We start from the raw sequence: 18,189 nt of genomic DNA on the forward strand, positions 1-18,189 counted from the left end.
TAATTTATTCTTTGTACAAACATCAGGGTGGCCACCAAATTTGAATTTTCAAATTCAATGTTGTCATGTATTATATTTACTGTATGGGTTTAGGCATACATACTACACTGGAAAGAACAAATTGTTTGTTTTAAAATTATATGATGTCCGATATGAACCATGTTAAGATGTACACCACATACAGCATGACTGACCAAGTGGAGTGATCATCTGAAGGATAGTGCACATCAAAATGTCACATGGCTGCATTTATGCAACACTGTCTGTTTAAGCCAGACATATTAGGGTCAACTGAAGGGTTAAATGGCCAGTACATGAAAATAGTGACACAGAACAGAGAGATTAAAATCCACAGTCACATCTCATGGATTAATGATGGTAGAATGTTACAGTTAATCTTGAAAGAAAACTTGAAGTTTCTCATTGAATTTTGTTGAGGTATTCATAATCTTACATTGATTTGTTTACAAAAAAAATTCCTTTTGCAGCAAATTGTCATTACACCTACACTATGCAATATGAAGTTACACAACTGTGTATTAGCTGTATTTGAATAAACTGTGGCGACTCATCAATGATTACTTGGTGATGTGACAGTTTGAATGTTTGTCAGGAAAGCTGATTTTTCATCCCATCAAGCCTGTTGAGACAAGTGATAAAGTGTGTGTAACAGGTACAACATACACCCTGCATATCCCTGCCCATCTGCATTAGCTTCCCTGCATGTTTGACTTTGACCGACCATTCTGTAGCACACTTACCAATGTATACTTTCTCAAACATCAATTTCTGACATAATTTTAGGTGCTTCAGCTGACACTTTTGTTTTCAGGGATTGTAACACATTAATTTTAGATTTCATTCCTTTTCTGGATAATTTTTGTCCTTGTTGTTTTTCAGTTTCACTTAGTTGCTTCTTTTGTCATCTATGTACAAGCAACTTGGATTACACATAGACAGAATTAAACTTCTGTTGATTTTAAAATTGTCAACACTGTGCAAGCATTATGAGCAAGAATACTTTTCACTCTAACTCTCAACAATACACTCAGAAACTTCCTGACAGATTAAAACTGTGTGCCAGACCAAGACTCGAACTCGGGCAAGTGCTCTCTTATCTGAACTACCCGTGTACAACTCAAACCCCAACCTCATTTCTGCCAGTACATCACTGCCTACTCAAGTTTGAGTCTAGCTCTGGCACACATTCTCAATCTGACAGGAAGTTTCATATCAGCGCACACGCTGCTACAGAGTGAGCATCAATTCTGGAAATACATTCAGTTTATTGAAAAACCTCTTTCTACAACAGCATTTCCAGGCAAAGTACTGACATTTTAAGAAATTCTACAAAATTACAACATTCTTTTGTGGCAATGTAATGAGGTTCATCCAACCAAGTTTCACTTATTTTGAAAAATGCCAATTTTTTTTCTTTTTGAATATGAGCATCGTTACAAATATTGACAAATTGTTGTTTGACACAAACACAAATTTTCACCAGAAAGAGAATTTAAAGTCATAATGTCAATCTTTATACAGCTGTTTCTTGATTTAAAGCTGCTGATAGGTCCAAACATGAAATTGCATGAGTAGGTTTATATTTCAGTGGTTCGCCTTCAAGTAGCTTTTGTATTATACCAATAATACAGGAATACATTTCTTCTTTTAGCCTCAAGATGTCAGTCAGTCAAGTCCTTAACTTTCTTTTGGTACCTTTGCAGTGAAATCCAAAATACACGAAGCATTGTGCAGTGATCAGATTCTTAACATTCTTCATGTCAGCCTACACGAGGGATTTTCCGATTATGCAAAATGTCTGAACTGACAACTTGCTGCATTGATCAGGTGGTACAAGTGAACAACTCATTACACAAAAAATAAGCCATAGGTACATCAGTTAGAAAATCACATGAAATTTTTTGAAAGGATGTGCTGTCAGTGAAAAAAAAAAGCCAAATTTTGACCTAAGAATTTGTCTCCAACTGTTAAGATAGAGTTTTCAAACACTCTGAATCAGGTAAGAGTTTAATTCTAAGCCAATTGAGAAATATAAGTTCTTAGATTTGGGAGAATTTAAAAGCTAGTTGGGCCACATTTACAATCCATTTTGTGCCACAGAATTGCAAAGGAAAACCTGAAGACACTATATATTCTGTATATTGACACCTTCGCATAGGCAAATCGTGAAACACACAATACAAGGCTCTGAAAATAGTGGTCTTTCCTAATTTGTTTGTGACACTCCAGTTTTAAAAGTGCAATGAACTATATGCATGTTACAACCACCTAACTGCAAGAGTTTCATGTTACCAGAAATTTATTTTGCTTCATTATTCAAAAACTTCCAAGCTGGAAAATTTTAGAAATATTCTGCAAATTAAAAGGTCCTTTCAAAGCATAGGCTCTTTGATTCTGTCTTTATTCAATGCCAAAGTATCAGGTCGAGATCAGCAACTTATTTCAAATCCCAAAAACTAACATGGATGTCCATTCATTTGTTGTTTTATTTTTGTATGACGTCGGTACTGTATACAGTCTGACATAAGTAATGTGTGGCTGTTGGCCACATAATTTTATGAAGCTGCTCACGTTTGTTGAATGAAACTACTCAAAATAAAGAAAAATTATATGTAACTTGTGGCTGGTCTACAATTTCAATATCCAACAGTCGCTGGTTCCCTGCAGATGATGCTTGCTTTTGCTAACATGAAATTGCGTTCACAGCTTACACTGCCAATGCAGTCACTCATACGAATTGTCTCTCATTATTACCTGTTACTTGGCACACTTAAACATTGCAACACGTAAGGTACACCAGGGTCATCAGGACACATTTACATTTTGAGTATGTTATGGGAAAAAATTAAACAGTTGATTGGAATTTAAATATTAAATTTTTAATTATGATTTATTAATACAATTTTAAGACTACATTCATAATTTGTCATCATATCTTATAGACTTTATGAAGTAATACAGTGACGTACAAAACATACAGAACGTGAAAAAAAAGTTTTCAAATATTCTACACATCAGCTACAAATATTAAGATACACAATTGAAACTTCATATATAAATTTCATATATAAATTTTTAAATCAAAATTATAAACCAAAAGAAAAGATTAAATTCAGTACAAAAGTTTCTGCAGGCATAACTTACAAGAAAATTTTACTGTAACTTTTAGCTGAATGTACAGCAATTCTAAAAATATTTCACAGTATCATGAATTGCAATAAAATCTTAGTTTTTGAAAATTAAGTTTCTTTCCAGTCAGTTTCAGAAACTTGATTCATCCAAACTTCCAAAACTGTTCGCACACAGAACAATGGAACTTCCAAACACAATGGTGCTCGACATCTGGCACATGATTTAGTTTATCTGTGAGTTTCCTGGCATCACAGGTTGCTGAAACATCAAATCGAGGGCAAAATAATAGACATTTCAAGGGTATAGTTGCTCCAAAATTCAGTCTACCAGTGCCGTTTATAGCATACAACCAATCCAGTTCTTCACACACTTATCTAAAAGCCCCCCAAAAATAACAAAAACCAACAATTATCTTGATTTACGTATTGTCAGTTACTTTTGAGACAGAATTTTGCTTTACTTATCTGGCAATGATGTAGTATTTTTCAATGGTTCCGAGTACTATCTCTGAAATAATTTCATTGTTGAAAAGCAGTTCCCAAAATGAAAGTGTCCTTTTGTTTAGCTGTATGCAATGTCAAAAGGCTACATAGTAGGCAACATAATGTTAAGTACTTGAACAAGGTGAAACAGATCAATATAGAGAATTTGCCCTCTTAGCATATTGTAGTACAAAAATAGTATCTAGAAATAACGGTGCGCAAATATTTTATCTGTTGCTAATTTGACATGTCCTGACCTCTTCTATAAAGCTTTTAAGTATACCAACATTTCCATTCAGACAATGGATCCAAATCACACCATATCTCTTCTGCCAGGTATTATTTCCAATCCACAGCATCACAAAGAGGTAAAATAAAAATTAGCATAGTGTAGAATACATTGTTTGTGCAGTTCTATTTCTTTCTCAGTGAAAACAAACAAATTGTGCTTAATTTTGAATGATACATCCTTAAATAATATGCTTGAACATGTTGCTGAATATAATTGATTTATTTAGTATGTGCTTAAACATTACTACTATTAACTATTTACTTCTATGGGACACAGCAGGTGACAATTTTTGTAAAGTCATACAATGTAGACTTTCATGGCCAACATTTTCTTGAGTCAAAATTTCCAGGTTAAAAGGCCATGGTTGATGTATAAAATTACTTCTTCCTGACGTTTCATCTCTAACTGCGGGAGACATCTTCCGAGGTAGAATGGAAGCTACAATTGTACCTCTGAAGATGTCTCCCGCACTTGGAGTAGTAGTTTTATACACTGACCACAGCCTTTCAACCCATAAACTATACCTCAAGAATTCTTGTAAGGTTAGTATTATCTGATGGAAACTATAAATAAGTTGTTACCATGAACAGTGCAGTGAGCTTATTCAGTTTCAAAAGTTACCTGTCTAAGAGAAATCAGCATAAGACATAAGACTCATTGCACCTCAAATGTAGAGAAAACCATAATTTAAATACTGATCATCCTGATCTGGAAATGTAATACTGTCAAGTATAACCTTTGGATGTTTGTTAACTTTGCAGGTGAGACTAACACAGGGGATGGGATGATGGTTTACACTATACGTTGCGAAGGAAAAAAAAGACACCATTTTATCCAACTGTCAACATCCCACAGCAATCAGTCGAGCAATGGAAGTTTGTCAGTTCCAGATGGGTTAATCTCAGTTTTTACTTTGGTGATTTATTTGTTTTCAAAGATCACATTTATTGACATATTTTTGGCAGTAAATAAAATACTTAAAAGTCACTGCCCAGTTTGGTGCTCTCCTGACATGCACTGGGCACAGACACACAATGGTAGCTCTGGTACCTTATGTGTATTGAAAGTGTAATCAAGTATATTTCACAAGCCAGTGGTGAAAACTGCAAACAGTTTGGAACTAGTAAGGAATGTTGGGCTAAGACTTTATTAATTTTAGACACAATTAACGATTAGTAAAGATTATTGTGGCACAATGTGTAACGTCACATGACATTTACAAGCCAAATGTAACTAATCCTATTACAAAACAGTAGTTATGCTTCAATATGGAACAGTAAGTGGGCAGTGGATAATATGTGTTCAAAACAATGAACAATTTGTGAGTTCCTTCTCAAGTACTGGAAATACCATAAGAAATTGTGTGAAAAGATAATCTTAGACTACAGGATTCAAGAGCAACCACATTAATGGACCTTTGGATTAGAAATTTAGGTAATACAGTTGCTCTGAAAATCACAGTAGAGATGAGATGCACAGAAGCCTCAACGTAACCAATACTAAGAACAAAAAGTTAGGCCCAAATACAATCAAGTTTGCACACTATCAAATAATTATTTGTAGGACATACTGAGAATCTGTCAACTTGACACACTCATCTTCACGAATACTACAGTGTCTATCGGTGGCCACTGTCGTACCAGGAAGCTTGGTGTAATCTTATGGCACTTTAATTCTCCGACTCGTCACAGGACAAGTAACTTATTAACTTATTGCTGCGTATTAGCTGGTGCACTCATGCTCCTTGTGGCATGACAATGAGGAAACAAGAAGATATCACATTTATATGGGTTAAACTTTACTTACGGCTTAGGCGCCCTCGTGTGGTGATGTTGGCAACGACCGTGCAGTGCTGGAAATTATTCTCTAATATTTCATTTCTTGTAAGCACTTTTTCTAAATGTTCGCTTTACTAAGATAATTAATTTACTGAGCAGACGCGGGTACATGCAAGAACACGTCAACCATAGAGTAGGAACAGGATTAATTATTTATTTCATGGTTGGTCGCTGTTGACATCAGCACAGCACGCCACCTGAACCGCAAGTAGAATTTTACCATTATATGTAACTGAAAGGGTGAAACGGCTAACAACGAAACAGGCATCCAAAGTTAGGAGGAAAAATCCCTAAATTCTCAAAAGAAGCATTCTGGCTATTAGTCTGGAGGGAGTTTCAAAAATAGTGAAAAAATGAACCTGTGTTGTTAGATGAGGAATTGACTGTCACACCAACGAATGGAAGTCTAGTATGTTAAGAACTGCACATCCACACTCTCATTGGAAAACTTTTAGTCTCATCACATACAGTACGAGCCTGTTACACTCCTGAACACAGAACAAAGAACAAAGAGATAATCAATGCATAAAGTAACTACCATATCCCCCAACAATCAATCCTCATGTAAGGTCTACTAATAGCATTTAAAGAGTTCACTGCATACCTTTGCAGCTAGCAGAACTAAACTTTGATTATTTTGGCTAAAAATATCTTGGCTAACTGTGTTGAAATAAATTTTTTTAAAACCTTTCCAAACAGCAAAAATGTTGCAAACACATATCAGGTGCTGAAAAGTGGTGTGAAGGGGAAAAAAATTTCAAAAACTAATGTTTATAATTTGTGAGGGCAGTAGGAAGCCATTAAACTAGCATTATGTCATTTAGCTACTCACAAGTTTCAAATATTAGCAATTAACACATTCGCTGTTGGCTTATGCATGTGCTATTAACTTGTAATAAGTGTCAATTGCAGAATATGTTAAGCATTGAATCAAGAGTAAACAGAATATTGTGTTGCTGGTCACTGCTTCAACTTACAGAGACAGTCTTCACAAAGAGTACATTTTTAGACATCTGAGCGGCATGGGAGAGAATTATGGAGAAAAACACTCATACAAAGTGAGTTCACAATCTTGCCTATATGCCGTATGGCACATTCCATCTATCACAACCATGCTGTCTCACAACCAACCTGTGTTTTAAAAATCTATTTATAGTGAGTCATAACTTGAATGAAAATTATAAAAATGTTGGGTATTTTCTATGTTGACAACTTCATTTACTTCAAGCTAAAAAGATTGTTCAACTAATCAAACTTTTGAAATTATGCTCTAAAGGCTGAAGATGTCAATATCTAGTGGTGGTTATATCATACTGAGTGCTGACTACCACACTGCATTGTCTTATTTAGCCTTTTCATTTGGTGTTCACTGCATCTGACACTTTCTCCTCAGTGAGCAAGGTAAGATTCTCTGAATTTAAGTTTAGTGAGGAGTAAAATAAAGTGTGTATGATATTATTATAAGGAAGACTATGGAGTGAAATTTAGCCTCATTTAAAAACTATTGCTAAATATAATTCTTGGTGTAACTTGCATGTAATGTCCATTAAGGATGTAAACTGTAGTGTTTCTTATGGATTAAGGTGAAAGAGTTTACGTCCTATCTGCAGTGATTCAAAAGTTACAGCATTTTTTAATTTTCCTAGTGAAGTGTACTTCATGTGCGAGGTGTACTGGGACACGTGAACAAATCGCCAGTGCAGACAACATGATTGACAACAAGGATGTATGTGATCCTGATACAGTTTAATTCGTAACCAAGACAATTGCCTATGCCTGTAATGTGAAATATTGGCCATAACATCATCAATACAGAAAGAATGTATCACACTATTATATAGCTATATTTGTACTAATATATTTTGTGAAGAAAAGTGGTAAAGAAATTTCAATTAAACAAAAGGACACTTGTCTTTGGTATAAATCAGAAATGAAATGTCATAAGGAAGGTTGTAGTTGACAAGCAAAATTTCAGATCAGAAAGGATCCACAAATACTGCCTGAATTTATAATACCATTCCATAGCCGTGTTGCAGAACATGCGCTGTAGTAAGGGAAGGCACTGATACCATCTTATCCTGCCCTGTCACTGGTTTAAATGTGGGAGAACAGCACCTGCAATCAGCATTTAAAACCAAATTGCTATAAATAACTTACAAGGGACTAGCATAAAGCTGGAATAACATTTTATAATAAAGAGATGCACCAATGCCTGAATTCATAGAAAATCACCATTTGTTGAGCTGTGTAGCAACACACGCACTGTACCGATGGATGGATGTGGTACCACCACAGCCTGTTTTGGTATTGGTTGAATTGTGGAAGTTGAGCCTGCAGGCAGAAATGCAAACTAAGTTACAGTAAGTAATTTATAAGGAGCTGTGACAAAAATAAACAATGGCATAACACAGAGGTGCACTAATATCTTGATTCATAGTACTCACTATTCCTCGGGCTGTGTTTCAGCACATACGATGTAGCGAGAGACTGACTAGATACCACCTCAGCCTGTTTTGCTATTGGCTGAATCATGGGAGTTGAGCCTGCAAGCAGAATTGCAAACCGGATTGCTGTAACTTACAAGGAACTATGGCATAAAACTAGAATGATATTTTATAACAAAAAGGTACATTAATACCTGGATTTATAATACTCACGATTCGTCGGGCTGTGCTGTAGGGCACATGCTGTAATGGGGAATGGACCTGCTACACCCTCTGTATTTTTTATTGTTGGTTGCTTTTTAACAGCTGAACCTGCAAACAGTATATTATATTAGATTGCTGACAACAGATAATAGAGCACTGGTTAAGTTTTACTTATAGCTCAGGCGGCGTGGTGCTGTGATACTGGCAATGACCGTTTATTTATTCTGTATATTTTGTTTCTTGTAAATACTTGTTCTAAATGTTTGCTTTACAAGGATAATTAAATTACTGAGCAAACAAGGGTACATACGAGAACCTGACAACCAGAGAACAGGAACAGCATTAATTATTTACTTCATAATTGATCATTGCCATCAGCAGCACATTATGCCACTTGAGTCATACGTAGAATTTTACCAGACTGCTTCATTACAAGCATTTTTTGCTGCAGGGATGTACGTTGTTGGGAGGGGAAGGGGGCGGGGGCACTAGTAACATACCTTTTCCCACAAGTGCATCTTCTTTGTCTGCCAGTAGAGATAATTTCATCAAACTGGATTCTTCTGAATTTGGTAGCACCAGGGATGCATTATTACTCCTTTTGTTTTTCTTTGTAGAGTACAGTCTATGTTGAGGTAAAATCTTTTGTGATTGTTTCCTTTCTATCTGCAGCGGTGCCTGTTTTTGCTGCAACATTCCGACAGCTACAGTTGCCTTTAGTGACGATAACATTTTTTTAGCAGTTTCTAAGTCATTTGAGGTCAGCTCAGATACAATACCAGAAAACTCAGCGATAAGTTCCCTTCTTTGGACTGACAAAGGTACAGAATCATTAACACTTTTTTTCGTTACCTCCACTAGTATTTCTGTTTCCTCGTCTACAACAGAAATATCTTCACTCTCAGTAAGTGTAACTTCACTATTTCTTAGGTGTTCAGAAGGTTGCTGCTTTAACTGAATCTGGCAAACACTATGTATGTGCTTGCACATATTCCATTTGATGGTATAGTCAATACATGTACAAGAATACCTATGAATGCAAGCCCTGCATTTAATGCACATCAATCTGCAGTTGCACTGAAAGTCATTATCATATACAAAATAATCTGTTGACCTTCTTGAAGAAGAACGCACTTTCCAACCAGAAAACTCCATAGTAATGAAGTCCTCCTTAATATTATTCCCTGATTTATGCCGAAGCCGAATGTCCTTAAGTTTACTCGTCAGTTTACCTTTATTTAGCACAATAAGCCTGTCAAACAGCGTGTGCTTCACAAATGACATCAATGCAAAAATAGCTTTGTCCAAACGCTTGACACATTTACTACCTAGATATATATATTTAATAGTGCGATGCATTCTTTCTATATGCATGTTGGTATTGATTCCAGCATTCAATCTATGGCAATATGCCCAAGAATTTGCATTCCCAACATAGTTGTCTCGGAAGTATGTGGCAAATTGAACTGTATCAGGATCACATTCCAATCTCTCTAGCACAATATTTAACATCTCATCAAATGAATCTACATCCTGCTCATGCATCAAAGTTCTGATTTGCTTGTATACTTCACCTTGTTTTTCTACACCTTGAATCTTACATTTGATATTCTTCCTCCAACATCTATCAACATGCCATGTACAATAAAGTCGCATAGATGGAGCTGCCATGACATCATTCCATGCAATAAAGAAAGACTCGGCCAAATCCGACATAAAAACATTTGGCGAAATTGATCCAACCTGCCTCTTTATGTGCTGGAAAAATATGGACAGCATCTGGGAGTCATTCCTGTCAGATATTAGAAACGCGCATGGAAACCCTTGTCTTAGATCGTCTAGCACTAGTAGAGTTATAAGTTCAAAATTATATCCATTAAGACCATGTCCCCCCCCATGAACCATGGACCTTGCCGTTGGTGGGGAGGCTTGCGTGCCTCAGCGATACAGATAGCCGTACCGTAGGTGCAACCACAACGGAGGGGTATCTGTTGAGAGGCCAGACAAACTTAAGGTTCCTGAAGAGGGGCAGCAGCCTTTTCAGTAGTTGCAAGGGCAACAGTCTGGATGATTGACTGATCTGGCCTTGTAACAATAACCAAAACGGCCTTGCTGTGCTGGTACTGCGAACGGCTGAAAGCAAGGGGAAACTACAGCCGTAATTTTTCCCGAGGGCATGCAGCTTTACTGTATGATTACATGATGATGGCGTCCTCTTGGGTAAAATATTCCGGAGGTAAAATAGTCCCCCATTCGGATCTCCGGGCGGGGACTACTCAAGAGGATGTCGTTATCAGGAGAAATAAAACTGGCGTTCTACGGATCGGAGCGTGGAATGTCGGATCCCTTAATCGGGCAGGTAGGTTAGAAAATTTAAAAAGGGAAATGGATAGATTGAAGTTAGATATAGTGGGAATTAGTGAAGTTCGGTGGCATGAGGAACAAGACTTCTGGTCAGGTGACTACAGGGTTATAAACACAAAATCAAATAGGGGTAATGCAGGAGTAGGTTTAATAATGAATAGGAAAATAGCATAGTGAACGCATTATTGTGGCCAAGATAGACACGAAGCCCACACCTACTACAGTAGTACAAGTTTATATGCCAACTAGCTCTGCAGATGACGAAGAAATTGAAGAAATGTATGATGAAATAAAAGAAATTATTCAGATTGTGAAGGGAGACGAAAATTTAATAGTCATGGGTGACTGGAATTCGAGTGTAGGAAAAGGGAGAGAAGGAAACATAGTAGGTGAATATGGATTGGGGGACAGAAATGAAAGAGGAAGCCGCCTGGTAGAATTTTGCACAGAGCACAACATAATCATAACTAACACTTGGTTTAAGAATCATGAAAGAAGGTTGTATACATGGAAGAACCCTGGAGATACTAAAAGGTATCAGATAGATTATATAATGGTAAGACAGAGATTTAGGAACCAGGTTTTAAATTGTAAGACATTTCCAGGGGCAGATGTGGACTCTGACCACAATCTATTGGTTATGACCTGTAGATTAAAACTGAAGAAGCTGCAAAAAGGTGGGAATTTAAGGAGATGGGACCTGGATAAACTGACTATACCAGAGGTTGTTCAGAGTTTCAGGAAGAGCATATGGGAACAATTGACAAGAATGATGGAAAGAAATACAGTGGAAGAAGAATGGGTAGCTTTGAGGGATGAAGTAGTGAAGGCAGCAGAGGATCAAGTAGGAAAAAAGACGGGGGCTAGTAGAAATCCTTGGGTAACAGAAGAAATATTGAATTTAATTGATGAAAGGAGAAAATATAAAAATACAGTAAATGAAGCAGGCAAAAAGGAATACAAACGTCTCAAAAATGAGATCGACAGGAAGTGCAAAATGGCTAAGCAGGGATGGCTAGAGGACAAATGTAAGGATGTAGAGGCCTATCTCACTAGGGGTAAGATAGATACCGCCTACAGGAAAATTAAAGAGACCTTTGGAGAAAAGAGAACCACTTGCATGAATATCAAGAGCTCAGATGGAAACCCAGTTCTAAGCAAAGAAGGGAAAGCAGGAAGGTGGAAGGAGTATTTAGAGGGTCTATACAAGGGCGATGTACTTGAGGACAATATTATGGAAATGGAAGAGGATGTAGATGAAGATGAAATGGGAGATACGATACTGCGTGAAGAGTTTGACAGAGCACTGAAAGACCTGAGTCGAAACAAGGCCCCCGGAGTAGACAATATTCCATTGGAACTACTGACGGCCGTGGGAGAGCCAGTCCTGACAAAACTCTACCATCTGGTGAGCAAGATGTATGAAACAGGCGAAATACCCTCAGACTTCAAGAAGAATATAATAATTCCAATCCCAAAGAAAGCAGGTGTTGACAGATGTGAAAATTACCGAACTATCAGCTTAATAAGTCACAGCTGCAAAATACTAACACGAATTCTTTACAGACGAATGGAAAAACTAGTAGAAGCCAACCTCGGGGAAGATCAGTTTGGATTCCGTAGAAACACTGGAACACGTGAGGCAATACTGACCTTACGACTTATCTTAGAAGAAAGATTAAGGAAAGGCAAACCTACGTTTCTAGCATTTGTAGACTTAGAGAAAGCTTTTGACAATGTTGACTGGAATACTCTCTTTCACATTCTAAAGGTGGCAGGGGTAAAATACAGGGAGCGAAAGGCTATTTACAATTTGTACAGAAAGCAGATGGCAGTTATAAGAGTCGAGGGACATGAAAGGGAAGCAGTGGTTGGGAAGGGAGTAAGACAGGGTTGTAGCCTCTCCCCGATGTTGTTCAATCTGTATATTGAGCAAGCAGTAAAGGAAACAAAAGAAAAATTCGGGGTAGGTATTAAAATTCATGGAGAAGAAATAAAAACTTTGAGGTTCGCCGATGACATTGTAATTCTGTCAGAGACAGCAAAGGACTTGGAAGAGCAGTTGAATGGAATGGACAGTGTCTTGAAAGGAGGATATAAGATGAACATCAACAAAAGCAAAACAAGGATAATGGAATGTAGTCTAATTAAGTCGGGTGATGCTGAGGGAATTAGATTAGGAAATGAGGCACTTAAAGTAGTAAAGGAGTTTTGCTATTTGGGGAGCAAAATAACTGATGATGGTCGAAGTAGAGAGGATATAAAATGTAGGCTGGCAATGGCAAGGAAAGCGTTTCTGAAGAAGAGAAATCTGTTAACATCCAGTATTGATTTAAGTGTCAGGAAGTCATTTCTGAAAGTATTCGTATGGAGTGTAGCCATGTATGGAAGTGAAACATGGACGATAAATAGTTTGGACAAGAAGAGAATAGAAGCTTTCGAAATGTGGTGCTACAGAAGAATGCTGAAGATTAGATGGATAGATCACATAACTAATGAGGAGGTATTGAATAGGATTGGGGAGGAGAGAAGTTTGTGGCACAACTTGACCAGAAGAAGGGATCGGTTGGTAGGACATGTTCTGAGGCATCAAGGGATCACCAATTTAGTATTGGAGGGCAGCGTGGAGGGTAAAAATCGTAGAGGGAGACCAAGAGATGAATACACTAAGCAGATTCAGAAGGATGTAGGTTGCAGTAGGTACTGGGAGATGAAAAAGCTTGCACAGGATAGAGTAGCATGGAGAGCTGCATCAAACCAGTCTCAGGACGAAGACCACAACAACAACAACAACAACAACAACAACAACAAAAGACCATGTGTCCCATCAACACAAACGCAGTCGTTCCCATATTTCTTTAATATCTCGCCTTGAGCATTGTTCATAATTATCAATGCAAAATCAGAGCGCTTTAATTGTGGGTACGAATCAAGGACTACATCCTGTGGTTTATAGAAAAGCACACAAGGACTGTCTCCACCATTTACTTCATTTACCCATGCTTCTACACTTATTGCATCATTATGGTGTCTTATTGACTTGAAGGACAAATTATAAGACTGATCTATATTATGTAGATCCTGTCTCGTAATCAAATGTATCCTTTCCAAGTTCGAATCTACAACTGTATCTCGAATTTTGTCTAATATGACAGAGAATGGTATGCCACTTGCTATATCTGCAGCAATACTTTCCCTTTCTCTTTTTGTTAGTTGCAGATGGCATAACTCGGATTTGTGGCCAACATGGGTTGAAACATATTTCACACAGCAAGTTCCATTCTTTTTCATATCTACTCTCATCTTAGCAGGGCACAGTGCATCAATCTTACTACTACCTTGCAATTTAAGACATCGCACGTTTTTTCCTCTAGACACAAACTTACCAGACCGGTGACAAATATAAGAAACAACTTCTGAATCAACCTTAGCATGGGAACCACGACGTTTGAGAACTTTGAGAGCGTTGTCTGCTCAGTTTCCTCCTTCCACTTCTGAAATTCATCAGCGGTGCTGAAATGTAATATTTCACATCTACCTCATGTGCCGACCGTAAATGTTCAAACAGGCACTTTTCAGAAGTACTTCTTTCATTACACAGGGCGCACACAAACAATTTTTTCTGCTCTATTTGCAGTCCATGAACCTCTAACAGGTGTCTATTCAAATTTCCTTTTTTAGGATAGACTTTATCGCACACATGACACTGAAAAATCATGTTGGACACAAAAATTTCACTGCTTACACGGACAACTCCACAGCACAAAGTAACAGGGCAAAATACACTTATTCCATACGTATCTGCTGACAAAACCGCACGTGTGTGTAACTTTCGAATGAGAAAAATGTCTGCGCCACGGCTCTTTCGAAACGAGCAATCCTATTGGATATCGCTACCCTGAAATGCTATTGGTTATTTTCGTTTCGAGCCGAGCTCTCCCTAAAGGTTTCTAGATGGGTTACCAATCTTTGGTGTGTCTTGTCGTGTAATATCTTTCCCGAGAGGTAATTGTCTGCTACACTGCTTCTTTCAGTAATTTTTGATCACTCACGAGTAAGTGGGTTTGGAAAATTCGTTGAAAATGCCCGTTGGTCCGCTGAGAGCATTTGGAAGGAAACACATCGAATTGTTAAGTGCATGGTAAGTTTTACTACGTGATTTCGAAATTATTGCAACATACTTTTTGTGCTCACTATTGCAGCGGTATCTCCTTCATATGCTCTTAACCTGAAATTGTTCCAGGACACCCACGGCAGCGACGTTTGGCGCGACAGCCGGTGCTGCTCTAGTGTATTTCACCGACTGGAAATTAGTTCTTCAATATGTTCCTTACATTAACGGGAAATTCAAAAGTGAAGAGTGATATAGCGTGAATGTTCTTCCGTAGTCATTATGAACCCTACCATCTCCATGTAATATATTATTACTGCGTATTATATACGGCATCCTATGTACAAAATGTAACTTTATAATGAACAGTGAACGGCATAGAAAATAAATTATACTGCTGAACAGAATAGACTGCATCAGATTTGTGTTAAAAATGAACTTTAGATTGTGAATCTGATTAAAGTACTATATTCAGATTGTCGGTTTTGTGACAAAACTGTCAGAAAAATTTGTAAATCCCCATTTGTATGTTAGTACTCTCTACTGGGAATACATAGCGCGATTGCTAGACACACTACTAAAAAACTTTAGAAGTTACCATTAATAGCAGCTCTCGGGGTAAATGGTAAGCAGTAGTTGAATAGACTTTGGCTATTGTAAACCTTTTCGAAAATTTGCTGTTCGTAGTTTAACCTTTGTTACCAGTAACTTAGTCATGACAAGTCAAGCTGCATAATCTAGTCGCATCATTTTGTTTTTTATGCATTACCATGTCGAAATTATAATGGAAAGGTGAGTAGGGACAGGTAGAGAAGAGGGAGGGTAAGTCATTTTTCATCTTGCAAAGTCAAATTGGAGCAGTATAATATTCAGTATGGTCATTAACAACCGGTTTTGTGAAGAAATTTTGTTAAGAAACTCATTATTTGTTCCGTCTCATAGCTTTTCAAACTCGAAACGTGTTGCAGGTCACTGGTTAATTCAGTCATGTGTGACATACTTCTTTTGCTTACATCCAACAAGCACCAGATAATGGAAGAAGTATCTCAAGTAAAAAAAACATCTACAACTCAAAGGACATGGCAATGTCATAGACATTACTACTTTATGCTCCTGTTCTGAATATAAGCAAGCAACATACTTGGAGGATTGTTTAAATAATTATATTCACAATAGTTGGAAGCCAAAAGGATGTGGGCTAAAACTATGTATTGGAACCTCTGCTCCCTGCCCCTGAAATCTTGGTTGTGGTGACAATTGATCTGTGGCACAGCCTGAGGTGTACGTTAGGTTGGAATGTGACACTTTGGTTGACTTGGCGAAGCTAATTAATGGTAAATCAGAAAATCTGGTTGTGGTAAGAAGTCGACTGGTTATTATGTTTTTGTGCCATATTGAAAAATACAAGGGGGGGGGGGGGGGGAAGCTAACATGTAACTTTTACCGTGGTATGTAAAAAATATTAGCAATATGGAGGTGAAGAAAGTTTGCTTTACCACAGCATTGTTGCTATGTGACTGGACCTAGATGGACTAGCCACCCAGAGGGATTGCGTAACATTCTAAATATAACTGGAGCATTATCACACAGGAAGTGTGTGGTGTGGTGCTTCATAACACAAGTGTAGAATACATTTGCATTTTCACATTCAGTTCCAGGTTTATTATAAATTTCTCTTCAGGAAACCCATGCTTTAGCATGTGACAAAAATACAACATGTTCTATGTTTGGACTCAAAAACAATTTGTGCAACCCCATTTAAATCAAAAGCAGTTGCTGGAGAATGTCAGAGGTTTGCTGTTGACTATTTTGCATAAATTTTCTTATGCCCAATTAACCAAGAAGGGATTCGTGTGCTAATCAATATTCTTGATGATGTATTGTGCACCTGTATACCCTGAACCATGACTAGAACTTTATTCGTGATAGTGTATAAATTTGAATACATGTTAATGCCATATCTTCTCCAACACAAGGCAAAAAAATTTTGTCATCCCTGTACTGAAGAAATTTGATAGTGACGTGGTAAAGAAAAACATCAGTGACAACATTTTGTCATACACATAAGTTTGATACAAACTCACTTTTAAGAGAATTCCTATTTAACCACATCATAATGCACACTTCAGAATGTTGCTCAAAATGATACTCTTAATATAGTTGAGAATCTATTCTGGTAGTATGCTTTTTGTGTAACAACTCGTGTAATGTGCATTACATACATTTTTAGGTGCAATGAGAGGACAAGAAAACTCGCACCAGGTTCTAATAAGGAAAATGGTAATGTGCAAAAATTAATAATGGAGTAGCACCTGAAAGGCAAATTCCAGGGTAGTATAAGCTTTTCATTAAATAATAGGACAAGAAAGGAAAACCAGCTCTGAAGTAATCGTATGGTAGAAATCTGAATTAAATGATAAAGTTCGCCATTAAAAGGTGGAGAAAAATAAGGAACACAGTGAAGAAGAAGAAGAAGAAGAAGAAGAAAGGGGGCAAGGGGACAGTGAATTTAAAAATGTTAACAGGTAGAAAGAAGTCCAGGGTGTAATGTTGCATTGAGATCATTAGAGACAGAAAACATAGTGAACGGACTGCTGTAGCTGTGGAGGGAAAAACAGTGAAATACGCAAACAAGCAGAACTCAATTTTTCTTCCTCGGTTTCTTTGACTGCTGTGCTTGCCAATTGATGCAGCTGTAAAGTTGACTAAATAAAATATGATTCTTCACCTGGAGATGCTACCAAATAACACTTGTAAAATCTCCTAATGCAAGAGAATCGTGACTGTTGACTTCGATAATAATCATTCATGATTCTTAGTTTGCTGCTTTGAGGCATAGCTGTTAAAAAGTCCAGTCTTTTTGCACTCCCTCAGTGTATTCCTTATATTTTTATGTGGATTTTTGTACGTTAGTTAAGTGATATGAAGTAAAGTAAGGTTGTGTAAGTGCACTTTCGGGGCAAGTGCACAATTAGTTCATAGCTTCCATGAAATATTTCATACAGAACTGCCTCCTCATAATCATGTAGTGAACTATTTGTATTTCATTCTGTCTTAGCTAGAATGCACTGGTGTCAGATGCAGCATTTCTAGAAGCATTCCTATGCATGCATTCAGTCACAGTAGGGTTGGTGAGTTCACATGCATTTTCTTTGTGCTGAAGATTAATACTGGGGAAAGTACTGTGCACTTGCCCCATCCTGAATTTTCAAGGGGAAAATGTCCAGCAAGATGGAAATGTGGAACAAGAAAATGAATGAGTAGTTAATGAATAGAATTATTAGGTAAATGAATACTGTCC

General features: G+C 37.3%; 2 protein-coding genes across 3 annotated transcripts; both read right to left on the bottom strand.

Moving 5' to 3' along the window:
* Positions 1 to 3,099: 3,099 nt before the first annotated feature.
* On the bottom strand, positions 3,100 to 9,665 carry LOC124616692. Of its 2 annotated transcripts, none has more exons than XM_047145030.1 (6): positions 8,914 to 9,665; positions 8,423 to 8,521; positions 8,210 to 8,308; positions 7,998 to 8,115; positions 7,781 to 7,880; positions 3,100 to 3,411 (listed from the first exon to the last, which is right to left on the bottom strand). In XM_047145030.1, the coding sequence occupies exons 1-6, from the start codon at positions 9,566 to 9,568 to the stop codon at positions 3,376 to 3,378; spliced, it is 1,107 nt and encodes a 368-aa protein (XP_047000986.1). In that variant the 5' UTR covers positions 9,569 to 9,665; the 3' UTR covers positions 3,100 to 3,375. The 2 variants fall into 2 exon arrangements, 1 of the variants encoding a protein (XP_047000986.1); XR_006979866.1 differs by having other exon boundaries at positions 3,106 to 3,411; positions 7,998 to 8,096.
* On the bottom strand, positions 9,591 to 14,657 carry LOC124616568. The gene is made up of 3 exons (XM_047144888.1): positions 13,597 to 14,657; positions 9,675 to 10,299; positions 9,591 to 9,597 (listed from the first exon to the last, which is right to left on the bottom strand). Exons 1-3 carry the CDS (start codon positions 14,078 to 14,080, stop codon positions 9,591 to 9,593), a joined length of 1,116 nt encoding a protein of 371 aa, XP_047000844.1. The 5' UTR covers positions 14,081 to 14,657.
* Positions 14,658 to 18,189: the final 3,532 nt, after the last annotated feature.

This window comes from Schistocerca americana, chromosome 5 (assembly GCF_021461395.2).
Source record: "Schistocerca americana isolate TAMUIC-IGC-003095 chromosome 5, iqSchAmer2.1, whole genome shotgun sequence".
NCBI classification, from domain to species: domain Eukaryota; kingdom Metazoa; phylum Arthropoda; class Insecta; order Orthoptera; family Acrididae; genus Schistocerca; species Schistocerca americana.